Raw genomic sequence first — 21,900 nt, 5'->3', positions numbered from 1 at the left:
ACATTTGCTATCTTTTTCCTCCCCTTTTCTTGTTAGTACACTACTCTGTTCATATAATGGTGTTTGAAAGTTTTATGAACTCTTCAGAATATTCCACTTTTCTGCATAAACTTGACCAAAATCAACATCAAATCTTCATACAGTCCAAAAAGTAAATGGGAAACTCAATCAAAGAAGTCAAAAACATTGCAGATAATTTGAAGGTGAAAATGGTGTCTGGGGTTTGTCATCGTACTGATTGAAATCATGCGAGTGTGCTACGTGTTTGAAGAACAGCAACCTATCAAAGTCTCATCTTACAATTCCACAAACATGAGTTGTTCTCATGGCATCAAGAAAGGAGACTTTGGAGAACTTCAGAAGAGTTGCTGATTATCAGGTTAGGCAGGACATTCTGCAACTATGTGAAGCATGGCAGGGTTGCAAGGCAAAAGCTGTTGCTCTAAAAACAATATTGCTGCCAGTTAACCTCTTAACGACCGCCGATACGCCTTTTAACAGTGGCAGTCAAGGTTATTTATGCCTCAGCGCCGCTTTTTAACGGTACTGAGAAGTGTATAGCACCCCCCAGGGTCAGAATTTCTCTGGGGTCTCGGCTATAGGGGGTAGCTGAGACCCCTGAGAACATGATTCAGGTCGGTTTTTAACGATCGCAGTGTTGCGATCCCAGTTATCAACGGTATAACGGCGACCGCAAAAAGTCTGATTTCCCATTTAATTTCTCTCTAATGTGATTGCACTCTAGAGGAGAGAGAAATGGGGTCCCCCAATTCCCCCCACCCCCCTTGGTACCTCCGGAGTCCCTGCATCCCCCGTGAAGTCCCTGAGCCGCCGCCATCTTCTGAGATCTGCCGGCCGGCACCCGGAAATAATAGGAAATTTTTCCTATTGGTTAATTTTGATCACTGTGATAGACCATAGCATAGTGATCAAAATAAAAAAAATAGTAAATCAAACCCCCCTTTATCACCCCATTAGTTAGGTAAAAATAACAAAATAAAAAAAGGATTTATTTCCATTGGGGTTAGGGCTGTGGTTGGGGTTAGGGCTGTGGTTGGGGATAGGGATGTGTTTGGTTTGGGGTTAGGGATAGGGGTGTGTTGGGGTTAGTAAACTTCTTGAATGTGGTTTTGCGCACCTTGAGGGGTGCAGTTTTTACAATGGTGTCACTTTTGGGTATTTTCTGTTATATTGATCCCCCAAACTCACTTCAAATGTGAGGTGGTCCCTAAAAAAAAAAAAAAAAAAAAAAAAAGGTTTTGATAATTTTGTTGTAAAAATGCGAAATCGCTGGTCAGCTTTTAACCCTTATAACTTCCTAGCAAAAAAAAAAAGTTTCCAATTACTGATGTAAAGTTGACATGTGGGAAATGTTAACTATTTTGTGTGATACCACTCTTCTGATTTAAGGGTACAAAAATTAAAAGTTTGAAAATTTTCAAAATTTTTGCCAAATTGTAATTTTTTTCATAAATGCAGGTTATAGCGAATAAATTTTACCACTAACATGAAGTACAATATGTCACAAAAAAAGTCTGAGTTATAATCACATAAATTGACAGTGGTCAGAATTGTTAAAATTGGCTTGGTCATTAAGTGCCAGAACCAATTTGGTACTTAAGGGGTTAAAGATCACCTGGACCAGCCAGACGGCTTTTGGAACAATATTTTTTTTTTTTGGATGGATCAAACCAAAATAGCTTTGTGTTTAAATGAGTCAAGTTTGGAGACAGGAAAATTCTGCTTTACAGCATGTAAACCTCATACCACCAGCATATGTGTTACACCTGTTTTGTGGGGACTTATAGCCTAAAGGGGGTTTTACACATAGCGATATCGCTAGCAATATCGCTAAAGCGTCACCGATTTTGTGACGCAGCAGCGATATTGCTAGCGATATCACTGTGTGACACTTGCCTCCGACCGGCTCCCCCGCTGTCTGTCGCTGATCGCGCGAGATTGGCCGGGTCCATATCTCGTCGGGCGCTTCCTGCTGGCAGCGACGCGGGCGGGAGGACGTCAGCATCGCTGCGTGTGAAAGGTAAGTAACGACCACGGCTGCGTCGCTACGTCGCTGTGAGATCTGCCTGTTTGGCAGCTCACTAGCGACCATTTAGCGATGCACCAGCGATCCTGACCGGGTGGTATCGTGGTCGGGATCGCTGGTGCATCACTAAATGTAAAGGGGCCCTAACATTCCTCCAAATATCGGCACAACTCAATGGATTAAGTGAAGTTCACTGATTCAGTGCGGGTCTTAGGGTAGTGTTACACTTAGCGATGCACCAGCGATCCCGACAACAATATGGATCGCTGGTGCATCGCTAAGTGGTCGCTAGTGAGCTGCCACACAGCGACATAGCATAGTTACGACATATGCCAGCGACTTAGCATAGTTACTTACCTGTCAGACGCGGTGATCCTGGCGTCCTCCCGCCCGCGTCCACGCCTCGCTCGTCGGCGCCACAGGAAGCGCAGCAGGAAGTGGCCGACGAGAAATGGTCCAGGGAGTTCTCGCGCGACCAGCGATGAGGAGCGGGTCAGAGGTAAGTATCACATGCAGCGATATCGTTGGCAATATCGCTGCTACGTCACAAAATCGGTGACTTTACAGCGATATTGCAGTGTGTAACGGGGGCTTAAGACGAGCTGCTCCATGAACTTGCCATCCTGTGTAAAAAGTAGAAAACGACACACAAGCCATTCTTCTGCGAAGTCAATAGATTAGCAAATATGCAAAAAGTTACATTGATAACATCAAGAAAATCTGTTGTATTTACCATATGACCAAAGAGAGTCCCAATTGCAAACAATACTTCACGAATAGGTAGTTCACGTTATCATTAACACGATTTGGTTGCTCCCGATTCACTTGGATTTGTTGCAGTAGGGACTTTTTTTTTTTATCATATGGCAAATATTCCAGAGCTCTTTGCTCTGTAGTGTAATTATTTGCCAATTAATTTTTGCATAATTGCTTGTATGTTTTGACTTTCTTTTTGCAGTATAATTCCTCCAAGCTGACATGCAGAACTAATCAACAATTATAGGGAATGTTTACATGCAGATACTGTCGCACGATGGGGTTATACCAGAAACTGCATGCAAAGGTTCACCTACTTTTGCCATTCACAGGCATAAGATATTATATAATTTTTCCTCTTACAAAGTCCAATATTTTGCAGATATATAGAAAATCCTGAAGGGTTCATAATTTTTCAAGCACTTTGGCAGATTGATTTAGTCCGTGCCAGTGCGTCTGCAATAGCAGGACTTTGTTAAAGGGACTGGCAGCACAGAATCACTGTTCAAACAAGTACAGGCAGTCGATGCATCGTGGCGGGGACAATCCTTTATTTACACATTCCCACCTGCTGGGTTTCCATCTATTTCCACCCTTCTCCCGCCAAAACTGTCAATCAAAGAAGGAGGGGGAGTTGGAGGGAAAACATCAGGTAAGGAGATGTATACAAATGTTTGGCCCCACCATGAAGCACCTATACTTGGCTTGAATAGTCATTCTGTGCTGACAGTCCCTTTTTACCAGCAATCTCTCCCTTGCACTATCAGTAAGTTATTAGTTATTTTAATGCTCCCTTTCTTGCAGTCGACTCGTCTCACATCGGCAGGGAGGAAGCAAAAGGCCGTAGTAGTTTATCATACTCGTCAGTAAGTGACATATCATTGGAATCGGGGTCTCTCTTCCTACATTATACTGCGCTCTGTTTAGACAGCAAAAACCCGGTGACAGATTCTCTTTATAAATGCATTTATTTGTACATACTATTTCTATCACATCACCTTGCCTTCATATTCCTGGTACAGGCAACTTATAACTTTCAATTTATTAGTCATTTCTTGTTTCGTATCGACTTGTTTATCTTCATCATTAGTGCTTTCCTACAGGCTTTAAAAGTCCTAAGGACGTCGGAGTTCATGCCATATGTAGTCTTCATTGCTGCTCCAGAGCTAGATACACTACGTGCCATGCATAAAGCCGTTGTAGATGCTGGAATTACCACAAAGCTTCTCACTGTAAGTACATTTTTTTTAATCAACCAAATAAAATTGAACATATTATCAGATAATGTGATTGGTTCCACTGTTTACCTGATTTATTTGGTTTATAACATTATTGCAGATATATATGTATTCATAGAATGGTAGCGTTGGAAGTGACCTCCTGGGCCATCTGGTTCAACCCCCTGCTCAAAGCAGGATTCACTAAATCATCCCAGACAGATGTCTGTCCAGCCTCTGTTTGAAGACTTCCATTGAAGGAGAACTCACCACATCTCGAGGCAGCCTGTTCCACTCATTGATTACCCTCATTGTCTAGTTTTTTCTAATATCTAATCTGTCTCTCCTCCCATTTAGTTTCATCCCATTGCTTCTGATCTTTCCTTGTGCAAATAAAGATGATCCTTCTACAATGTGACAACAAATATAATTTTATTTTTACTTCTTGTGAATACAAATTTGCCCACTAGAAGTATAAAAAAAAAAGGAAATCTGTTTTCATATTCCGGGTGGGACAGTGTGACATTGCTCCTATTTGTTTGTAGAGTTGTCAGAACCTGTGCACCGATGAGGGATTATAAAAAAAAAAAAAAAAAAAAATAAATTGCCAATTGAAAGCTTGTATTTGCATAAAAAAACCCTTTTATTTGCTGAATCCATGATGAACCTGTAAGATTTATGGGTGCACATATGAAATGTATAACCAGCATACTAATGTCCAGTCGTCTTTTCCACATGTATTAAAGGGAATCTGTCACCAGGTTTTTGCCACCAAATCTGAGAGCAGCATGATGCAGACCCTGATTCTAGTGACCCCCTTACTGGGTTGCTTGCTGTAATTTTGTTAATCTGCGGATAAAACATTTTATCACTAGAGGACTAGTAAACCTGCTGTGGGTAATCCTCCATATTCATAAGCTCTGTATAACCCCGCCCCCACCACTGATTGGCAGCTTTCTGCCTATGCAAAGTGTAGACAGATATCTGACAGTCAGTGCTGTGGGGGCAGGGTTATACAGAGCTCAGCATTTGGGAACTGCTGTGTCTGCAGCAGATAGAACCGAGATTTTATCAAAACTTAAACTTCAGCATGCAGCCGAGTAGGTGATACATTGCTGGAATCAGATTCTCAGACCCTACATTGGGTGAGCAAAAACCTGATGACCAATTTCTTTTCAATACAGGTGTATACTGTTAATGGTAGACGGCACTAAAACCTTCTCTGCCAGCAGACTGTGCCCATCATAATGAGGGCACCGATGAGACCGCCCGCTCACTGCTTCGCTCTGTCTTGGACATCGTTGGGCACTTTGCCACTTGTTGGGAAATGGTTAAACGTAATTGAACACAAACGCCATAAACCGCTCTGTGCCGAGCAAACAAGCAGCCGGCTGTAATTGTTCATTTGCTGCCTATTAACAAGTGTACGCTTAATTACAGCTTCTAATGTAGCACAGATTAGGAGGCCTAGAGCGTTGCTTGTCCAATTTGGACATTACCGGCAGATTGATGATTTTACAGCGTCAGATCACTTTTTATTATGATGGTTGGAAATAACCGCACCTTGGGGCAGGCCAGACCACGTGGGTCTCATTGGCACGTCTTGTCTGATAAGACGTGAACCATTTTCTCTTCCTTATGCCCCACACTGTTACATTTATTGACACATTTTATGACCAGTTGGTTATTCTCTTTTGACACAGACTTCATAACGGGGTATTGCGGTCTCCATAATCCATCATCCGCCCACTGGATAGCTGTGCATAGATGTCAGTTTAGGGTACTGGCAAAAGCGACTATCCTATAGTCTTTAGTGCCATAATCTGCGTGTGTAGACATCCGCTCCATGCGGCTACTGCGTCCCGCAGTCAGTGGAGAACAGAGATTACAGCGGCTCAGTTCAGGTTCTTGTGACCGCGTTGCATACTCTGCATCCATTGCTCACTATGTTCACATATACAGTACGTATTCTCCTAAACATACCGCTGCACGTCGGATGGAAGTCCTGTGGTTGTCCGATCTACCGGTGAGCCTTTAGTTTGCCTCGTTTCTCCTGAATCGCCCTGCTCTTGTCTATTATTTTTTATTGATGTGTGTGGCAGGAGGATTGCTGACATGTTTTCTTCCGCCGCCTCTCTTCAGTTCTGTCTCTTTTTGGAGCATTTTACAATGGGAGCGCGTTTCTTCTCTCAAGGATTTAGTTTCACAGTTTGCTCTTTTTAAACAGAAGCGGTGAACCGTGCGGCTTCCTCCTCTGCTCAGCGCCATTCTGTGCATAAATCCTCCTAATCCTGATGGATACGTTCAGAGTTTTTTGTATCCAGGGTGTGCACTGGATGAGCTGTTATCAGCGGTCATCTGCCTCAGATGTGTAATTCTCCGTACCTACAGCAATGACTGCTGCCATCTTGGCAATATTTCTATTTACTATTATGTGCTTTACTCTCAAGTTTTCTTTTAAACTTTAATTATCTTAATGTTTCCTCCGGGCAAGTTCTGAGCATTATTCTATTTTATTTTTTATAAGTTTCTTCCTTTTCATATTAAAAAATAAGAAAAAAATTGGGGCTTAAGGTACAAATGACTCATTATTTCTTGACAGCATGTCCTCTCTACAAAACTTGCACACTTTAATAAGTTGAAGAGAAGACCATGTAAAACCTTTTTGGAATATAAATTCAAAGTATTTCTTTTTGCCCAGAATTTATCGTCTGTCAAGGAAATGTTGGAAAAAATATATTGAATTTGGGGTTTTTTTAATAAAATTTTGTACAAATTATAACTTGACCATGAATTTCTTATTGTTGGGTATTATAATCAAGATTTCCCAGAATGTAAAGATATCTGGGAAAGTATCTAAAGCAAAGCTGATCTAAAAATCTGCTGCAAAATCTGCATATGGTCCATTCACTTTCTAGTATTGTCCTGTTGCAGAATCAGTCCATAAATCTAGGACTAATGCGCCAAACGTGCACAATGCTTTTATAACTGCTTGGTCTCCTAAAAGGAAAGGCTAAGAATGATTCCTACCTATCAGAAGGTTCTCCTATGTGCAGTGTTGAGACCATTTATTATTAATATGGTAGAATTCTCAGTGGGCAAAGTTTGTCCAGTACTTTGGTCCATATGTTAGAAATACTTGAGCTGGAAAATGAATTATTGGTCTGTTGAGTTCTCTGCTTCGGCGGCGTACGTTCGTAGGATATTGAGTGCAATTGGTAGATGATCCAGCAGTTGTTCATAAATTGGTCCCAAAAGTGCATGTCTTGTTCTGTTCTCTGTTAACAAATGTTTGGACATGAGGGTGTCCTAATTAGTGATGAGTGAACGTGCTCGGATAAGGTCTTATAAGAGCATGCTCAGGTGCGAAGTGTCCTTGGCGTGCTCGAATAATATGTTTGAGACCCTACAGCTGTTACAGCTGCAAAACATGAAGGGATTGCCTAACAAACAGGCATGCAATCCCTGCATGTATTGTGGCTGTCTGACAACTGCAAGATATGCAGCCTTGGGGTCCCGAACATATTAAAGCGCACCAAAGACACTCAGTTAAGCACCCAAGCATGCTTTTGATAACACTGTGACACCCCTCTGGGAACTTGTCTATGGGTGCAGTGACCATTTACCTATCTACCTATTTTCCAATGTAAAATCTGAGGTTGAAACAACATTTTAGTGGTAAAAATGTAAAAAAAAAATTCACCGCCCAATGGTATAAATTTCAATGGAACAGCTGTGGTGTCAATATGCTCACTGCACCACTAGATGAATTCATTCAGGGGAATAGGTTGTAAAACTGTCCCTTTTGGGGGCTTGTGTTCTGGTACCTCAGGGGCTCTGACAATGTGACATGGCACCCACAAACCATTCCAGCAAAATCTGCTCTAAAGTATGGCAGCTGAGGAATAAAAGGACCTTTTTAATGATTGCATTGATGGCCATTAATGGGCACCTGACACTTTTTGTAAGACAGTATAATGTTTGTATCCAGTGTCGGACTGGGATGCAGAGGACCCACCAGTAACCAACTCCAGGGCGCCATTTTCCAGCTACATACAAATGTGACATTTTCCTTAATCACAAATTTATATAACCATGTACTGGGTAGATTGTTAATAAGATGCCGCCTTTGTACATAGTGCTTCATGTATATAGTGCCAAGTACTGCTTATGTGAGAGGTTGATGGCTACTTCTGCACAGGGGCCCAGCAGGGGCTTCTCCTGTTGGCCAGTACAAGCCTGTTTGCATCCTTAATCTTGCCACCATGGATAGTGAAATTGATTCTCTCTACCTTGTGAAATTCCTCAACTTCCGAGGACGATGTGCTTATCTGGTGCTCGGGAAATTAATGGCCTGTTGGCTGTAAGACTGATGATTGCAATATGTTCATCTCTTGACACATGGTGGGTGGAGAGAGGGGCTTTAATATATATATTTTTTGCCTTTTTAATGTGTTACTATATTTTTAGAAAACTTTGAAAACATCTGATTAAAAAAAGCCTGAACATTCAGCCATTTAGGTGCTCAAACACTTTAATAGCTTTTGGCTATTGCACCACCACCACCTTCCCCAATACAGGTGTGCTCTGGTTTCGGCTTGGGTGCATATATTCTGAAAGAGGAGAGAGGGGTAAGCCACTGTCAAAGATCTGGTGACTAATTGTTGAAATTCTCAAACAGTTCTTTCTCCTGAGCTCTTCTGTGGGGTAAAAGGCCCTATACACAAGTCCCGATACGACCGGTCCCATTAAAATCAGTGGGTTCTTACATCTTTGCATCAGTTACTCACATACCCATGAAAATGTACATATTGTACCACATACTATTTTGCACATAACATTAGTGTTGCAGCTATATATGTATTCCGTTTTTTCTGTGATGTGTTCATTACATAATCTAGGCTTGAGAAAATTTTCCTAGAAATGTATAGTTTAGCATATCAAAATTGCGGTACAGCCTCGTGAAGACTTCTGAAATGTGTTTTTGTTCTTCACTTTAGGACACAGATCTGAAGAAGACTGTTGATGAGAGCGCTCGGATTATGAGAGCATACAACCATTACTTTGACCTAACTGTGGTAAATGATAACCTGGACAAGGCCTTTGAGAAGCTACAAGCGGCTGTGGAGAAGCTGAGGATGGAGCCTCAGTGGGTCCCAATTAGCTGGGTTTATTGACTGTTTTTTTAGGTTAAGATTTTATTAACCGTTATTAAAGACACTAAACAGAGCGAGCTCCCAGACGGAGACGAGACCTTCGACGCGCATGTCGTTTGTTCCTAAGGATTTAAAGGATCGTACACTGTTCTGACTTTTTATATAAAACACTTTAACGGGAAAGTGTACTTAAATATGTAATTTATTTTAATTTTTATAACTTTTTAAAGATGATCTTTCTATTCATAATACATGAAGGAAATGCGTTGAAGCATTTTTGGTTTTGTTTTTTTCTTTCTTTCATGCGGTACATATGCCTTTTTCATCCAAGAAAGTTTGTCTTTAACATTTGGTCTTACATTTTCACTGTGATATAAAGGATACTTGAAATAATTTTGTAAGTTTGTTTGTTAAATAAATGGATTAAAATGAATTTCTATCTGTTAGGAAAACCCTTTCTCTGAGAAGAAGCGTAATTCATTGTGAGTCAAGATGTAGAATAGATTTTCAATGTCCTCCAGCAGTACTTTTTACTTACAGCGGTTTTCCCACAAAGTTCATTTCAATCAACAGATCTTGGAATAATAATTTACACAATTGGGTGTGTTTAAATAAAATGTTCCTGTGCTGAGATAATCTTATAAATGTGCCCCTGCTGTGTACTGTGTAATGGCTGTGTTTTACCGTACGGGAACATGGTCTGATCATATATAAAGTGCAAAGTGTCAATAAGAGTCTTATGAGGGGGAGCATATACACACAGAGATGTATGCATGTATATATATGTATAGCGTATACCATATATATTTTTGGCCGTGTGTGTATATGTGTATGTGTGTGTGTATATGTGTGTATGTGTGTGTGTATGTGTGTGTGTGTATATGTGTATGTGTGTGTGTATATGTGTATGTGTGTATATGTGTATGTGTGTGTGTATATGTGTATGTGTGTGTATATATGTATGTGTGTGTGTGTGTGTGTATATGTGTGTGTGTGTATATGTATGTATATATATATATGTATGTATGTGTGTATATATGTATATATATAAAATATATATATATATATATATATATATATATATATATATACCGGGTGAGTCATAAAGGACGGACGTTTTTAAACTAATCATAAAATCGTTAAATATTTATTAAATATAAATGTATTCACAGATTTGGTTACGTATACTAATAGCATTTGACAAATTCAAGTGTGGAAAACAACATCTGCCATGTGGTGGCCATTATCAGTGATGCATTTCCAAAGGCGTTCTTGGAAGTTGGCATCAACACGTTCCAACACAACTCTGTCGATTTGGGCAACTTCCACTCGAATAGCTTCCTTCAGTTCTTGTAATGATCGAGGCTTAAGCTTGTATGCACGTAATTTGAGGTGACCCCATAAGTAATAATCGCACATGGACAGGTCTGGGGACCTAGGAGGCCAATTAATATCGCCAAACCTGGAAATGATGCGACCAGGGAAGAGAGGGCGAAGAACGTTCATTGTTGCTCCGGCTGTGTGGGCCGTTGCCCCATCTTGTTGAAACCACACACTAGAGATGGGGATATGTTGCCGTCGTAACTCAGGAACAAAGAAGTTATTTATCATGGCGATATAACGTTGTGAGTTCACGGTAACAGTATTGCCATTATCGCCTTCGAAAAAGTACGGACCGATCACGCCATATTTGCCCATAGCGCACCACACCGTTACCTTAGGGCTGTGCAGCGGTACGTGCCGTTCGTGGAGCCCCCGGTGGTCGTTTGTTCATTAGTGTACCTCGTGTACGGAGTGCTTCAACCCAACGTAGGATAGTGTTACGAGCGGGAACAGCTTGATTTCTGTGAATATTGAAATGACGCCGAAACTCACGCTGAACGGCTGTGATACACTCATTATTCTTGACAAAACTGTCGTACGCAAAAACGCGATGTTCTATCGTCCACGGCACCATAGCTTAAACTGAAACTAAAATAAAAACAATGCTTTCACCTCACAAACATAACCCCGCCTCCCGCACATCTCTACCTCCACCTGGTGGTGAGTTATAGCCACTTCAAATACATCCGTCCTTTATGACTCACCCGGTGTGTATATATATATATATATATATATATATATATATATATATATATATATACACACATATATATATATATATATATATATATATATATATATATATATACACATATATAAATATATATATATATATATATAAATATATATATATATATATATATATATATATAATGTATGTGTGTGTATATAAAAAAAATTTTAAGGGTTAAGTGACAGTAGGTAGATTCCTATTTACATAGCCTATTCAGACTTGATGTGAGACATGACACATGATTATTGGATGAAGACCATAGCAAGAGAGTACATACCAGAAGGAGTAGTATGCTGAATGAGGTGTGTGCAAAGGAAACCCAACGCGCGTTTGACCAAACCAGACCTTTGTCAGGAGTGTGATCACACCATGTTCCTGTACGGTCAGACACAGCCATTACACAGTACACAGCAGGGGCACAGTTATAAGATTATCTCAGCACAGGAACATTTTATGTAATCACATCCAATTGTACAAATTCTTATTATTCCAAAATGTATTGATTTAAAATCAGCTTTTAAAATTAACTTTGTTCGTGGGAAATCCCTCTTAAGTACTTATCTTTTATCATTGCAGACGGGATATTTTTATGCTTACAGTTCTGCCGGGTAAAATGGTATTTCTTTTATCGCCATGATATCTCTTAATATACATCTTTCTAATAACTCCATATAATGTACATGGCATACTGTGAACCGAGTAAATACTTTTGAGACTGCGGTCTGATCTTTTCCCACGAGAGTGTAGACTGCCAGCGTGTTTGAGTTGTTGCTAGTTTTTTGTTTGAAGATTGCATTCACAGTAAGTGTTCCAGTCTTCAATATGAAGGTGAAATGATCTTTTAAGCTTGTTTAAAGTGGTTGTCCACTACTGAGACAACCCCTTCTCGATCTGAAAGTTTACCCCTGTGAAAATAAAAGCCCTTATACTCACCTCACCTGCTGTTGTCATTCCAGCTCTGTTGGCGCTCTCATTCCTGGGGCTCACATGCGGTGGTTGTGACACGTGAGCCCTGCACCCAGTCAGCACTGGCAAAATTGCCACTGGCTTCAGCCATAAATGTAATCAGGAGGAAGTGAGCTGCGGCTGGCCGCTCATTTGTTCTTGATAATTCGTATGTCCGTGGGCGGGGACAATGTTGCCAGCGCTGTTTGGGCAGAGGGCTCGCATGTCATCCTAACAGCATGCGAGAGCCGGGAACCTGAGAGCTGGAATGGGAGGGGAGTATAATTGTTTTTATTTTCACATGGACAACCATTCAGATCGAGGAGGGGTTTTCCTAGTATTGACAACACCTTTGAAAGAAAATAATTAAAAATTCTCTGCAGCACATGTGCTGCTAAGAACAATAACAGTCAATGCACACAAGACGATCTATTACTGATCGTTCTATGAACATCGGAAGTGCAGTCAGACTGTCTAGATAAGTTATTAAATGGCTGCCAACAAGCATTCGCTTAACAATGGAGGTTTAATGTAAATGAGCCCTAATATTCATTTGTGCTGGAGATCTGCCATGACTGAAGGCTGAACTATGACTCAGATTAAAGGAAACCTGTCACCAGGAAAAAAAATGCTATTTACTTACAGTTATGGTGTTAATTTGCAGGTTAATGGCGTTCTTCACCATATCTGCAGATTAATAGAGGATTTTTGAGTGACAGGTTCCCTTTAAGTTCCACATAGTCAGCACTACCTTCATGATGAGATCAGGCAGAATGCAGATAATCGCAGCAGCAGGCTGGAAATATTCGGCTGTTGATGCGAACTAGCAAACTATAGTGAGCATGGTCTTCAATGTAGAGGAATGGATGGAAGTGGTGCTCATAAGCTGGGCCGTTGGGTAGTAAAAAGTGAGATCATGCCTTGAGAAAGCCCTGATAGCGTGAAGCAGCCATTGGCTATGTGCAAGGTATGTCAGCCCACCTATTTTTATTTTTTTTTTTTGCATATACACTCATATGCCTAAAGTTTTGGCTGGTGAGTGTGAGATCTATCCATTCTCTATATTTGAAGATTTTTTTTTTTTTTCTTTTTTTATTAAACCTAAACTTTGAAGTTTTATCCATTACAATGATTTTGTATAAGGATACTTTATTCTGATGGCATACAAACTTAATGTGTTCTTTAAACTTTAATTACCATAGCATGACAAAGTATTGCAGTAAGTATTTTGAGTGAGAAAAAAGGCATAGTATGGATGGCTTTTTGGTGCGGTTTATTCTTCTGATATGTTGCGCTTAAAGGATGTCAGGATTTCCACCTGACACCTATCGCCTGGGTCGGGTCTTTTTAAGGCACATACCAAAAATTGTACCGTCAGACAAAACCACTTTTGTTCATGTTGAATATACTGTAGCCTTGGCCGCTCCTTATGGCTCAGCCTGAGACATGAAATCCTATAAACATTTATTTTCAACAGAAAACTTTCACATTTGCCTATTAAAATTGTTTTTCAAAGATAAAAAAAAAATTAGACAGGAAATTGAATAAGTGAACAGAAAAACCTATACTCGCCAGTATATCGTTTACTGGGTCAGCGTCTGCGCTTCTGCTGGTCTCTACTTGCTGCATCGATGACGTCCGGTCTATTCACGTGTGTAGCAGCCTACTGCTGCTGTCAATAGCATACCCTAAGACCAGAAATTGGCTGCTGTGGCCATTTGTAGTAGACCGAAAGATGTCGCTGCAACAAAGTAGAGCCCACCCGGTAGTGCGTGAGTGGAGGGGTGTATAACTGGTGAGGATTTTTTTTATCAGATTCTTTTTATTAAACATTTTAAAATAATTACAACCAGGGGGAACAGCTCCCCGAATAAAAAGCATGCAAAAACCGAAACGGTAACCCACCCCTCCCCTCCCTTTCGAAATAAGTCCGTACTGCAACCGCTGTATAGGTTCTTTCTGCATTTTCTTCTTCTTTTTTTTTTTTGTCCAATATTTTTAATATCTGGAATAAAATATAATCAGTATTTACAATGTGTGAAAAGCTATTTGGTTCTTGATGTACAAACTTTCCGTTTTCAAAAACTTGCTTTAGGTACAGATCTGCATCTGACATATTGATGACGTTCGTCATAGATTTCCATGAGCCTCGTTCTTTATCTTTTATTGTATTATTGTCCTTCATTAAAAGTTGTTGAGCAATAATTGCACTGTTTTGGGGAAATTAATTTAGATAACATCATATCAGCTTTGGTGTGGTTGGGACCAAGGTTTTACCCTTTGAGCCAAGTCTAGATGATAGCATTGTGTTTTCACATGTTCAGATTTGTTCAGTCTTATTTAAAATCTGAAACATTGTTTCCATCCTGTCCATTCACTATTCATTCTCAAGAAACAAAATGTATGTCTTTATTAAAGGGAACCTGTGATCTGACTTATGCTGTCCAAACCACGGTCAGCATGAATCGAAACCTGGTGCACGATGGCAGCCAGTTACATTTATCTTTGAAACATTCCAGCCTTTCAGAGAAAATAACCCTTTAAAGATTCCGGCTGAGGACCATAGCCGGGCACTAGACTAGTTTGGCTCTGCCCCCCCCGTCTCTTCACAGCGCTGCTACACATGATTGATAGGCCTCTCACTATGTACATGTGAGAGAGACCTGTCAATCACCGCTAGCAGCTCTGGGAAGAGACATCAGACTAGTTTTTTTTTAAATCCGATAATTTTTATTAAAAGTTTTTGGAAATGACAGGCATGTACAACTTACAACATGTTATCAAACATCCCCATCCCCCATAACCCCCCCTCCCTTTGTCCGATGGCATGGACTGGCACATAGCGAATAGACCAATTATAAAACACAACCAAATCGCTTGAGAAAAGGCAAGAAACAACCTATAGTAGACCACCTCCAAAGCCCACCCACTAATCCAGAAGATTCGAGGCAACCAGGCTGGGAATCTTCAACCATCCCTCCCATATTTTCCCAAAAATATGCGGCACACCTCTCCTAAGATACACAGACTTTTCCCTATATAATATATGGCTCAACCTATTAATATATTCTTTTCTTGAGGGGATTTTGTCAGAAATCCAGTGATAAGCTATCAGCTTTCGGGCCACATATAGCATTCTGGCCACAGCAATTTTAAGATATTGGTCCCCTCCCACCTCATCAACGTAACCCAGAACACAAATCATGGGGTCCCTGGAAATATCCTGTCCCGTGACCAAGTGTATAAGGCCAAGGACCACGATCCAAAATATCTGCAGGCAAGAACATGTCCACATCATGTGTAAAATGTCCGCATTATCTATTGTACACTTGGGGCACCTTGAGTCCGACCGCAACCCTCTATTGAACAACCATTCGGGAGACCTATATGTCCTGTAGAGGACATATAGCTGAGACAGGCGTCCAGGCTCACTAAGAGACAATCTGGGAATCATCTGTAGAATCGAGTCCCACTGTTCCACCGATATCGTACCCAGCTGTTGTTCCCACTTTATCAGTGCGCCAATAGGATGTTTTGACAGGACTTGTCCAAGTAAACCACCATACACCGACATCAGACTAGTTTAGTCTTCAGATGCATCTTTAACGTTTATTCTCTCTTGAATTGCCAGAGAGTTTCAAAGAAAAACACATCTCTTTGCCTAAACCAGGGTTCCCCAACTCTGGTCCTCAAGGCCCACTAACAGGTCATGTTTTCAGGATTTCCTTAGTACTGCCCAGGTGATAATTGCTTCACCTGCACAATAAAAAGGAAATCCTGAAAACATGATCTGTTGGTGGGCCTTGAGGACTGAAGTTGGAAACCCTGGCCTAAACCATAAGCAGCATAAATCAGATGACTAGTTCCTTTTTAAATTTTTGTTAAATCATATTTCATTTTACTAAAATGTTGTAGTATTCTTTGTGCTCGCTCTGTGTTTATACATGTTGCTTCTCTCCTCAATATTAATTTACTGTATTTGCTTTTTATATTGATGTCTGCGTTAATTAAAACCAGACCATACCTGGTATTCTTTCTACACTTCATGAAAAGGCAGCTACATTTATAAGAACATGCAGTTTATATAATGGGATATTACCCTTTCAATCCTCATTTACAAGTGTCCATAAATACAATTATAATAAAGGTTTACAGCTGAATATTACCAAGATATTTGCTGCTTTAAGATTTACTTGACTTGCTGCATTTAGCCATGGTTTTGTAAGTGATATCCGGATTTTAGTAGTTATACAGCCTTTTTATCCATTGGCAAAAACTATATTTCTTGTCTTGACTCCTAAGGCCTGTTTCACACTTTCGTTTTTTGACGTCAGTCAAAATCCGCCAATTTTCGAAAAAAACATCCGCCAAAAAAGGATCGGATCAGTTTTTTTCCCCCATAGACTTACATTAGCGGCGGATCTTCACTGACGGTCGTCCGTCCCACCCGTTTTTTGACGGATCCATCAAAATTTTAGCGTCTCCCGGGCGGATGGGACGGACTCTGCAACGTTTTTTCCGAGCGACGGTCCGCTAATTATATTGCGTATGCCCGGCAGATTCGCTGGAGCAGGGCTTTTAACCCCTGAGTATCGTTCCGGAAAGCCGTGCAAAGGAAAAAAAAATTCTCTCTTCGTTTTCCTTCAAATTTCGGTCACTACTTGCTAAAGCGGATCCGTCCAAAAACGGATCCGGTGGCATCCGTTTGTGTCACAACGCTGATGGATCCGTTTTTTTCGCAACCTGGCGGATTTGGTCTGACGTCGAATAACTGAAATGTGAAACAGGCCTAACGCCAAAGCAGAGTACAGGATGCTAATAAGCGAAGCTCGTTTAGAATATTCTCTCCAACTGAACTGATCACATTAAGTAAGAGCAAATGTTGGTGTAGCTAAATGTGTGTTTTGAATTATGGTTTCAGATATTTAAAATTTATGGTTTTTTATTAATAAAAATGAGAATACATTGTATAAAAATAAACTTCTAATTCAGTACTTCAAGCTCCAGAAGTTTTATTTTTTTTGTCATTGGCTTTGTGGAATAAGTTGAAATGTATTCTAGACTAGACTAGGAATCGAATTGGTCATGTTCATAGCAAATTATGCCATTTTTCCAGTTTTTAGACCTAAGGCTAGTTTCACACTAGCGTTTATTCCACGCAGCGCGCCGCTAAGCCTCGCCCCCTGGCAACTCCCTGCACGCCCCATCCGGTCATCGCCGCCTACTATCGCACATGGACGCTTGCGATCTGCGCACCCTATCTTTAGCATAGGGTGTGCTGGCCGTATGCTAGTAGGATTTTGGCGTGCGCTGCGCACTTTTGAAGGTGCGCCCGTGTGCGCCGAACGCAGCATGTTGCATTTCTGCGCACCTTCAAAAGTGCGCAGCGCACGCCAAAATCCTACTAGCGCACGGCCAGCACACGATCTGCGCACCCTATGCTAAAGATAGGGTGCGCAGATCGCAAGCGTCCATGTGCGATAGTAGGCGGAGATGACCGGATGGGACGGGCAGGGAGCTGGCAGGGGGCGGGGCTTAGCGGCGCCGTGTGGTGCGTGGAATAAACACTAGTGTGAAACTAGCCTAAAATTGGTATTTCAATTCATAATACCATCTGAAAAAAAGCAGCTATATTCAATCTAAAGAGCTGAATCCATGAAGTCAATCAAATGAATTACCAGATTGCAATATGATCACTAGATATACAGTAACTTAAAAATAAAATTGGAAACATTTTGGAAAATGTGCTATCGATCCCACTTCTTAGACATTGAGATCGAGAGCTTCAATCAGTTTTCTAAGATGTGAGTTTGATAGTGTTGACACATGGGATAACGGTACATTAGTATTCTGTATAACTTGATGTTTCGCTGATAGAATCCACTCGTTGCGAATATATGTGAACTGTAAAACAAAAAAATGCAGAAATTTGAAGACTTGTCCAAATACGATTGTAGGAGTGGATCAGTGTAGCATCTGTATAATTAACCTACAAGTATAATGTGATATTTTATAAGGAGCAGAGAAAACGTCTTACAAAGTGGTGATGTGGTGACAGAGAACCAATAGATCTACTGAGCCATGAGCACTTTATTATGTGTGTCGTGAGCTGCGGTTAGGCCGCCTGGTCTGATCCTTGAAATATAGCACCAGTAGCACAAATAGCCGAATAAATGAATGTTAATCAGTAGCCGCTGCCATCTCTTATCTCAGTAATGTAAAAATCTGTCTTGACTGAATACAGATTTTACTAATGGATTGAGAATTTTGAAAATGAAAGATCAGTCCTGGCGGAGAAACATGCAGATTCCTTTGATAAGATATATTACAAAGTTGCTTACTTTACTATTGATTTATGAAATAAACAACAGTTACACTTTCAGAATAAGAAAGTAAAAAAAAACCTAAATCATACCAACTTGCAGAATCATGCAGTCACGTTATACTTACTGGAATTTCTTTTTCCTGTTTTCCAGCACATTTTATGGTAAAATGAATGGCGTTATACAAAACTACAAATTTTTTCCTTGGAGAAAAAAAAAAAAAAGCCTCCATGCGGCTATGCCAGTGAAAAAGCGAAATGTTCAATCACCGCACACTCTTGATAGATGCTTGTGAAAATTTTATTGTATAGATGCAGCAAAAATACAACTCAGGTGCAGGGATCGAGGAAATGGTGAGGTGACAAGAACATAACATTTCAACCCTCACAGGGTCTTATTCATATAGTCGCTGTTGGCAAGGTTCACGGAACGGTATAAAGGATATTCTGCTGCAGCCTATAATCCAAGGCGCAGGTGCGCTGGACCCAGGTGTCCTTTGCAATCAGAATATCCTGAATAATAGGTTTAGCATGGAAGATAGGAAATGGTTAAGGATCAAGCAAGTGGGAGGACACTAGTGCTGATGAAAGGGGGTCACTTCCTGGTTAGGGGGCGTTCACTATCAGTCGTCAGTGAAGTTCCTAGTGAGGGTCAAGATCAGGTGCGTTGAGTTGCTAGAGGTAGCATAGGCCAACCGTTCTAGACAGGGAAAGGCCGAATAGAGTTCCTTGATGGACATTCCTGCAATGTCTGGAGCCTAGGGCTCAGGCCAGGTACCAAGGAGTGGGCCTGGTCTTCTGACATCACAAGGTAGTGGATGTGGAATTACATGGGGGGCAGGTAGACAGTCCTGGGTGCACTGCTGAAGTGGACAACAAATCCCTGAGGCTGATGGAGTCAGCGGACTTGGGGGTCGTCCAAGACAAACGGCTGGCAGGACTGAAGAGAAGTTGTACTAAAGAGGAAGGCATTGCAATTTGCTGTGCCATATCCCACATGTTACCACCTGATGAATGTACCTGTAAATGTTTGCTTGTTGTAAAGAACTTGTCCTATGCTTTGTATGCAGCGGCTCCAGAAGAGGACTGCGACCCTACAAGTGAGTGTGATGCAACCCACGCCGGGACAGGGACACTGTTTGTCTGTAAAGTGCCAAAGTGTAACCAGACCACATTATTTTTCAAAAATTGTGCTGATGTAAAGTAGACATGTGGGTCATGTTTATTACTTATTTTGTGTGACATCTCTGGTTTAAGGGCATGAAGACTAAAAGTTTGAAAATCGTAAAATTTTCAGCAAATTTTCGAGATAAACACAAGTTATATTGAACAAATTTTACCGCTAACATGAAGTACAATATGTCATGGAAAAAAAAAAAAACAATTTCTGAATCACCAGGATCCGTTGAAGCATTCGAGTTATAACCACATAAGTTGATAGTAGTCAGAATTGTAAAAATTGATCCAGTCACAAAAGCAAAAACAGGCTCTAGCGTGAAAGGGTTAATATTGAAATCATTCCTCTGACTTTTCACAAGATTCCTGATAAAATATATATAAAAAAAAAAGTGCGCGCGCAACATCTAATGTGTTGAAAATAATAAAGTTCGGTACATAGTATTTTTGTTAAAATTCCAGGCTAGAATTGCGTTTCTGTCCAGAGAGCAGCCCGGATAATGGATATGTTGTAAGGGCCTGGAATGTCTCTACAAATGACCACACTAGTTATTTTTAGAGATTTCTGTAGAGCTGAAAATTTAAAGTGGCCAGCTTGTGTTTTTTCATTCCCACGGGCAAATTTCACATCATGCTTACTGCATTAGACCACATCCTGATTGGCCTCGCAGACGTGGACATCTCGTGTCACTTCTGTACAGGATTTATATATTAATGTGGCAGAGTCAAATTTGTACAACGGAATTATAAGGTGCCTTTTAATGCATACGAGTTGGGGGGGAAAAAAAGCTAGAGGTTGTCTCATTTTAGGCATAAGAATTCTGAGCATTTGGCAAAAATGTTGGTGTTTAAATATTGCAGTTACATTCCTGATAGTGTCTCCAGGCGTTTTCTTAATCCCTTCCCAGAATTTCATCCTCATATGTCCGTTGCTGGTGAGAAGGCTTTGTCGGCTGATGGTTGTCGGCTGGTCTCTAAACTAGCAGGAGTTTCTCTGCTGCATTGATACAAAATTGTCTGAGTGGTTCGGCTGAACTCATGATGTGACCACTTGGTCAAAATACATTCAAGGAATATTCTAAGGAAATGTTGACTGAGTTTTTTGACATGGATAAATCCAATGGTTTTTTTCCCCCACGTTTCTGGAAGGGACTTTTTATTTGACCTTTTTATCTATTTTTTTAATGATTGGTTTACTATTTTTTGGTTATCTGTACAATTAAAATTCTGTTAGAAATCTGTGCTAGATCGGGCTTAATTTTTCCTTCTGTGTTTAGTACTTTCACACCAAGGCCATTTCCAATGAATATACTTGTGGCTTCCTCTGCTGAATATTCTGCTACACTTCTAGATTTCTATTTAAACCTCATTATCTAATAAAATATAAAGACGCTCTGCAGAGATAATACTCAAAAATATTACAGATGCAAAAAGAAAATGTGAAAAGCAAAACAAATAGAATTTAGAGTCACTCAACAAAAAGTGCGCTTTAATTGTTGATGAAATGAACAGTTTCTTTCCGTTAACAATTTCTGTTGCTCTCCCAAAGATAATTGCTGGGTACTTGAACTTGTTCATGTTGGAACAGACAGCCATTTAGTGCCGCATCAAATTTACAAATTGGAAACCACTGTTTGTCTGGAGTAATCCTCAACTTTATGTTCATTTAATTATTTTTTGAGAAATTAATACTTCAAAGAGAAGAAAGTAAAAACAATAGAAAAAGGTTATAAAAGATTTAAACCTAAAACCTGGGAAGTACATAAACAATTAAAGGGGCAGAAAGTTAGAATGCAACAGAGAATGGGACTATAAGTTATAAAGAACATTTCTACTTAAAGCGCTGAAAAGAAGAACCTAATGTTTGATTCCCTCTTTAGGATAGGTCATGGATTTCAGATTGGTGGGGATCTGACTCTCCATAACCCGACAGATCAGCTCATTGAAGTGGATCACTCAATATTTTATTAGCTGGCCATTAATGGTAGTGTAAGCTTTCTCCAATACACTTGTATTAGAGTCTAAAGTAACATTAACAGAAGAGAATCATTGATTCTATTACTTGCTGTAGCCATTATGCCATTGTGAACAAAACCTTAGCTAATGGTGGGTAATATTAGTTTTCGCTAGGGCTGAGTACTCCCTGTATGAGTTGCCCAATCATA

General features: G+C 40.3%; 1 protein-coding gene across 6 annotated transcripts in view; it reads left to right on the top strand.

Annotated features, from left to right (window-relative positions):
• PALS2 (protein associated with LIN7 2, MAGUK p55 family member) overlaps positions 1 to 9,609 on the top strand; it is a 131,522-nt gene extending 121,913 nt beyond the window's left edge. For 5 of the 6 annotated variants that reach the window (XM_073581400.1, XM_073581401.1, XM_073581399.1 and 2 more), the window contains 2 exons: positions 3,907 to 4,035; positions 9,021 to 9,609. In XM_073581400.1, coding sequence (XP_073437501.1) covers positions 3,907 to 4,035; positions 9,021 to 9,197 — 306 coding nt within the window. In that variant the 3' untranslated portion in view covers positions 9,198 to 9,609. The remainder of the gene's footprint in view (positions 1 to 3,906; positions 4,036 to 9,020) is intronic. The other variant, XM_073581398.1, reaches the window with a different exon arrangement.
• Positions 9,610 to 21,900: the final 12,291 nt, after the last annotated feature.

Source organism: Dendrobates tinctorius, unplaced genomic scaffold (assembly GCF_039654945.1).
Source record: "Dendrobates tinctorius isolate UK_male_01 unplaced genomic scaffold, ASM3965494v1 ptg000070l, whole genome shotgun sequence".
Lineage (NCBI taxonomy): Eukaryota > Metazoa > Chordata > Amphibia > Anura > Dendrobatidae > Dendrobates > Dendrobates tinctorius.
This window is presented reverse-complemented; position numbering and strand designations above follow the sequence as displayed.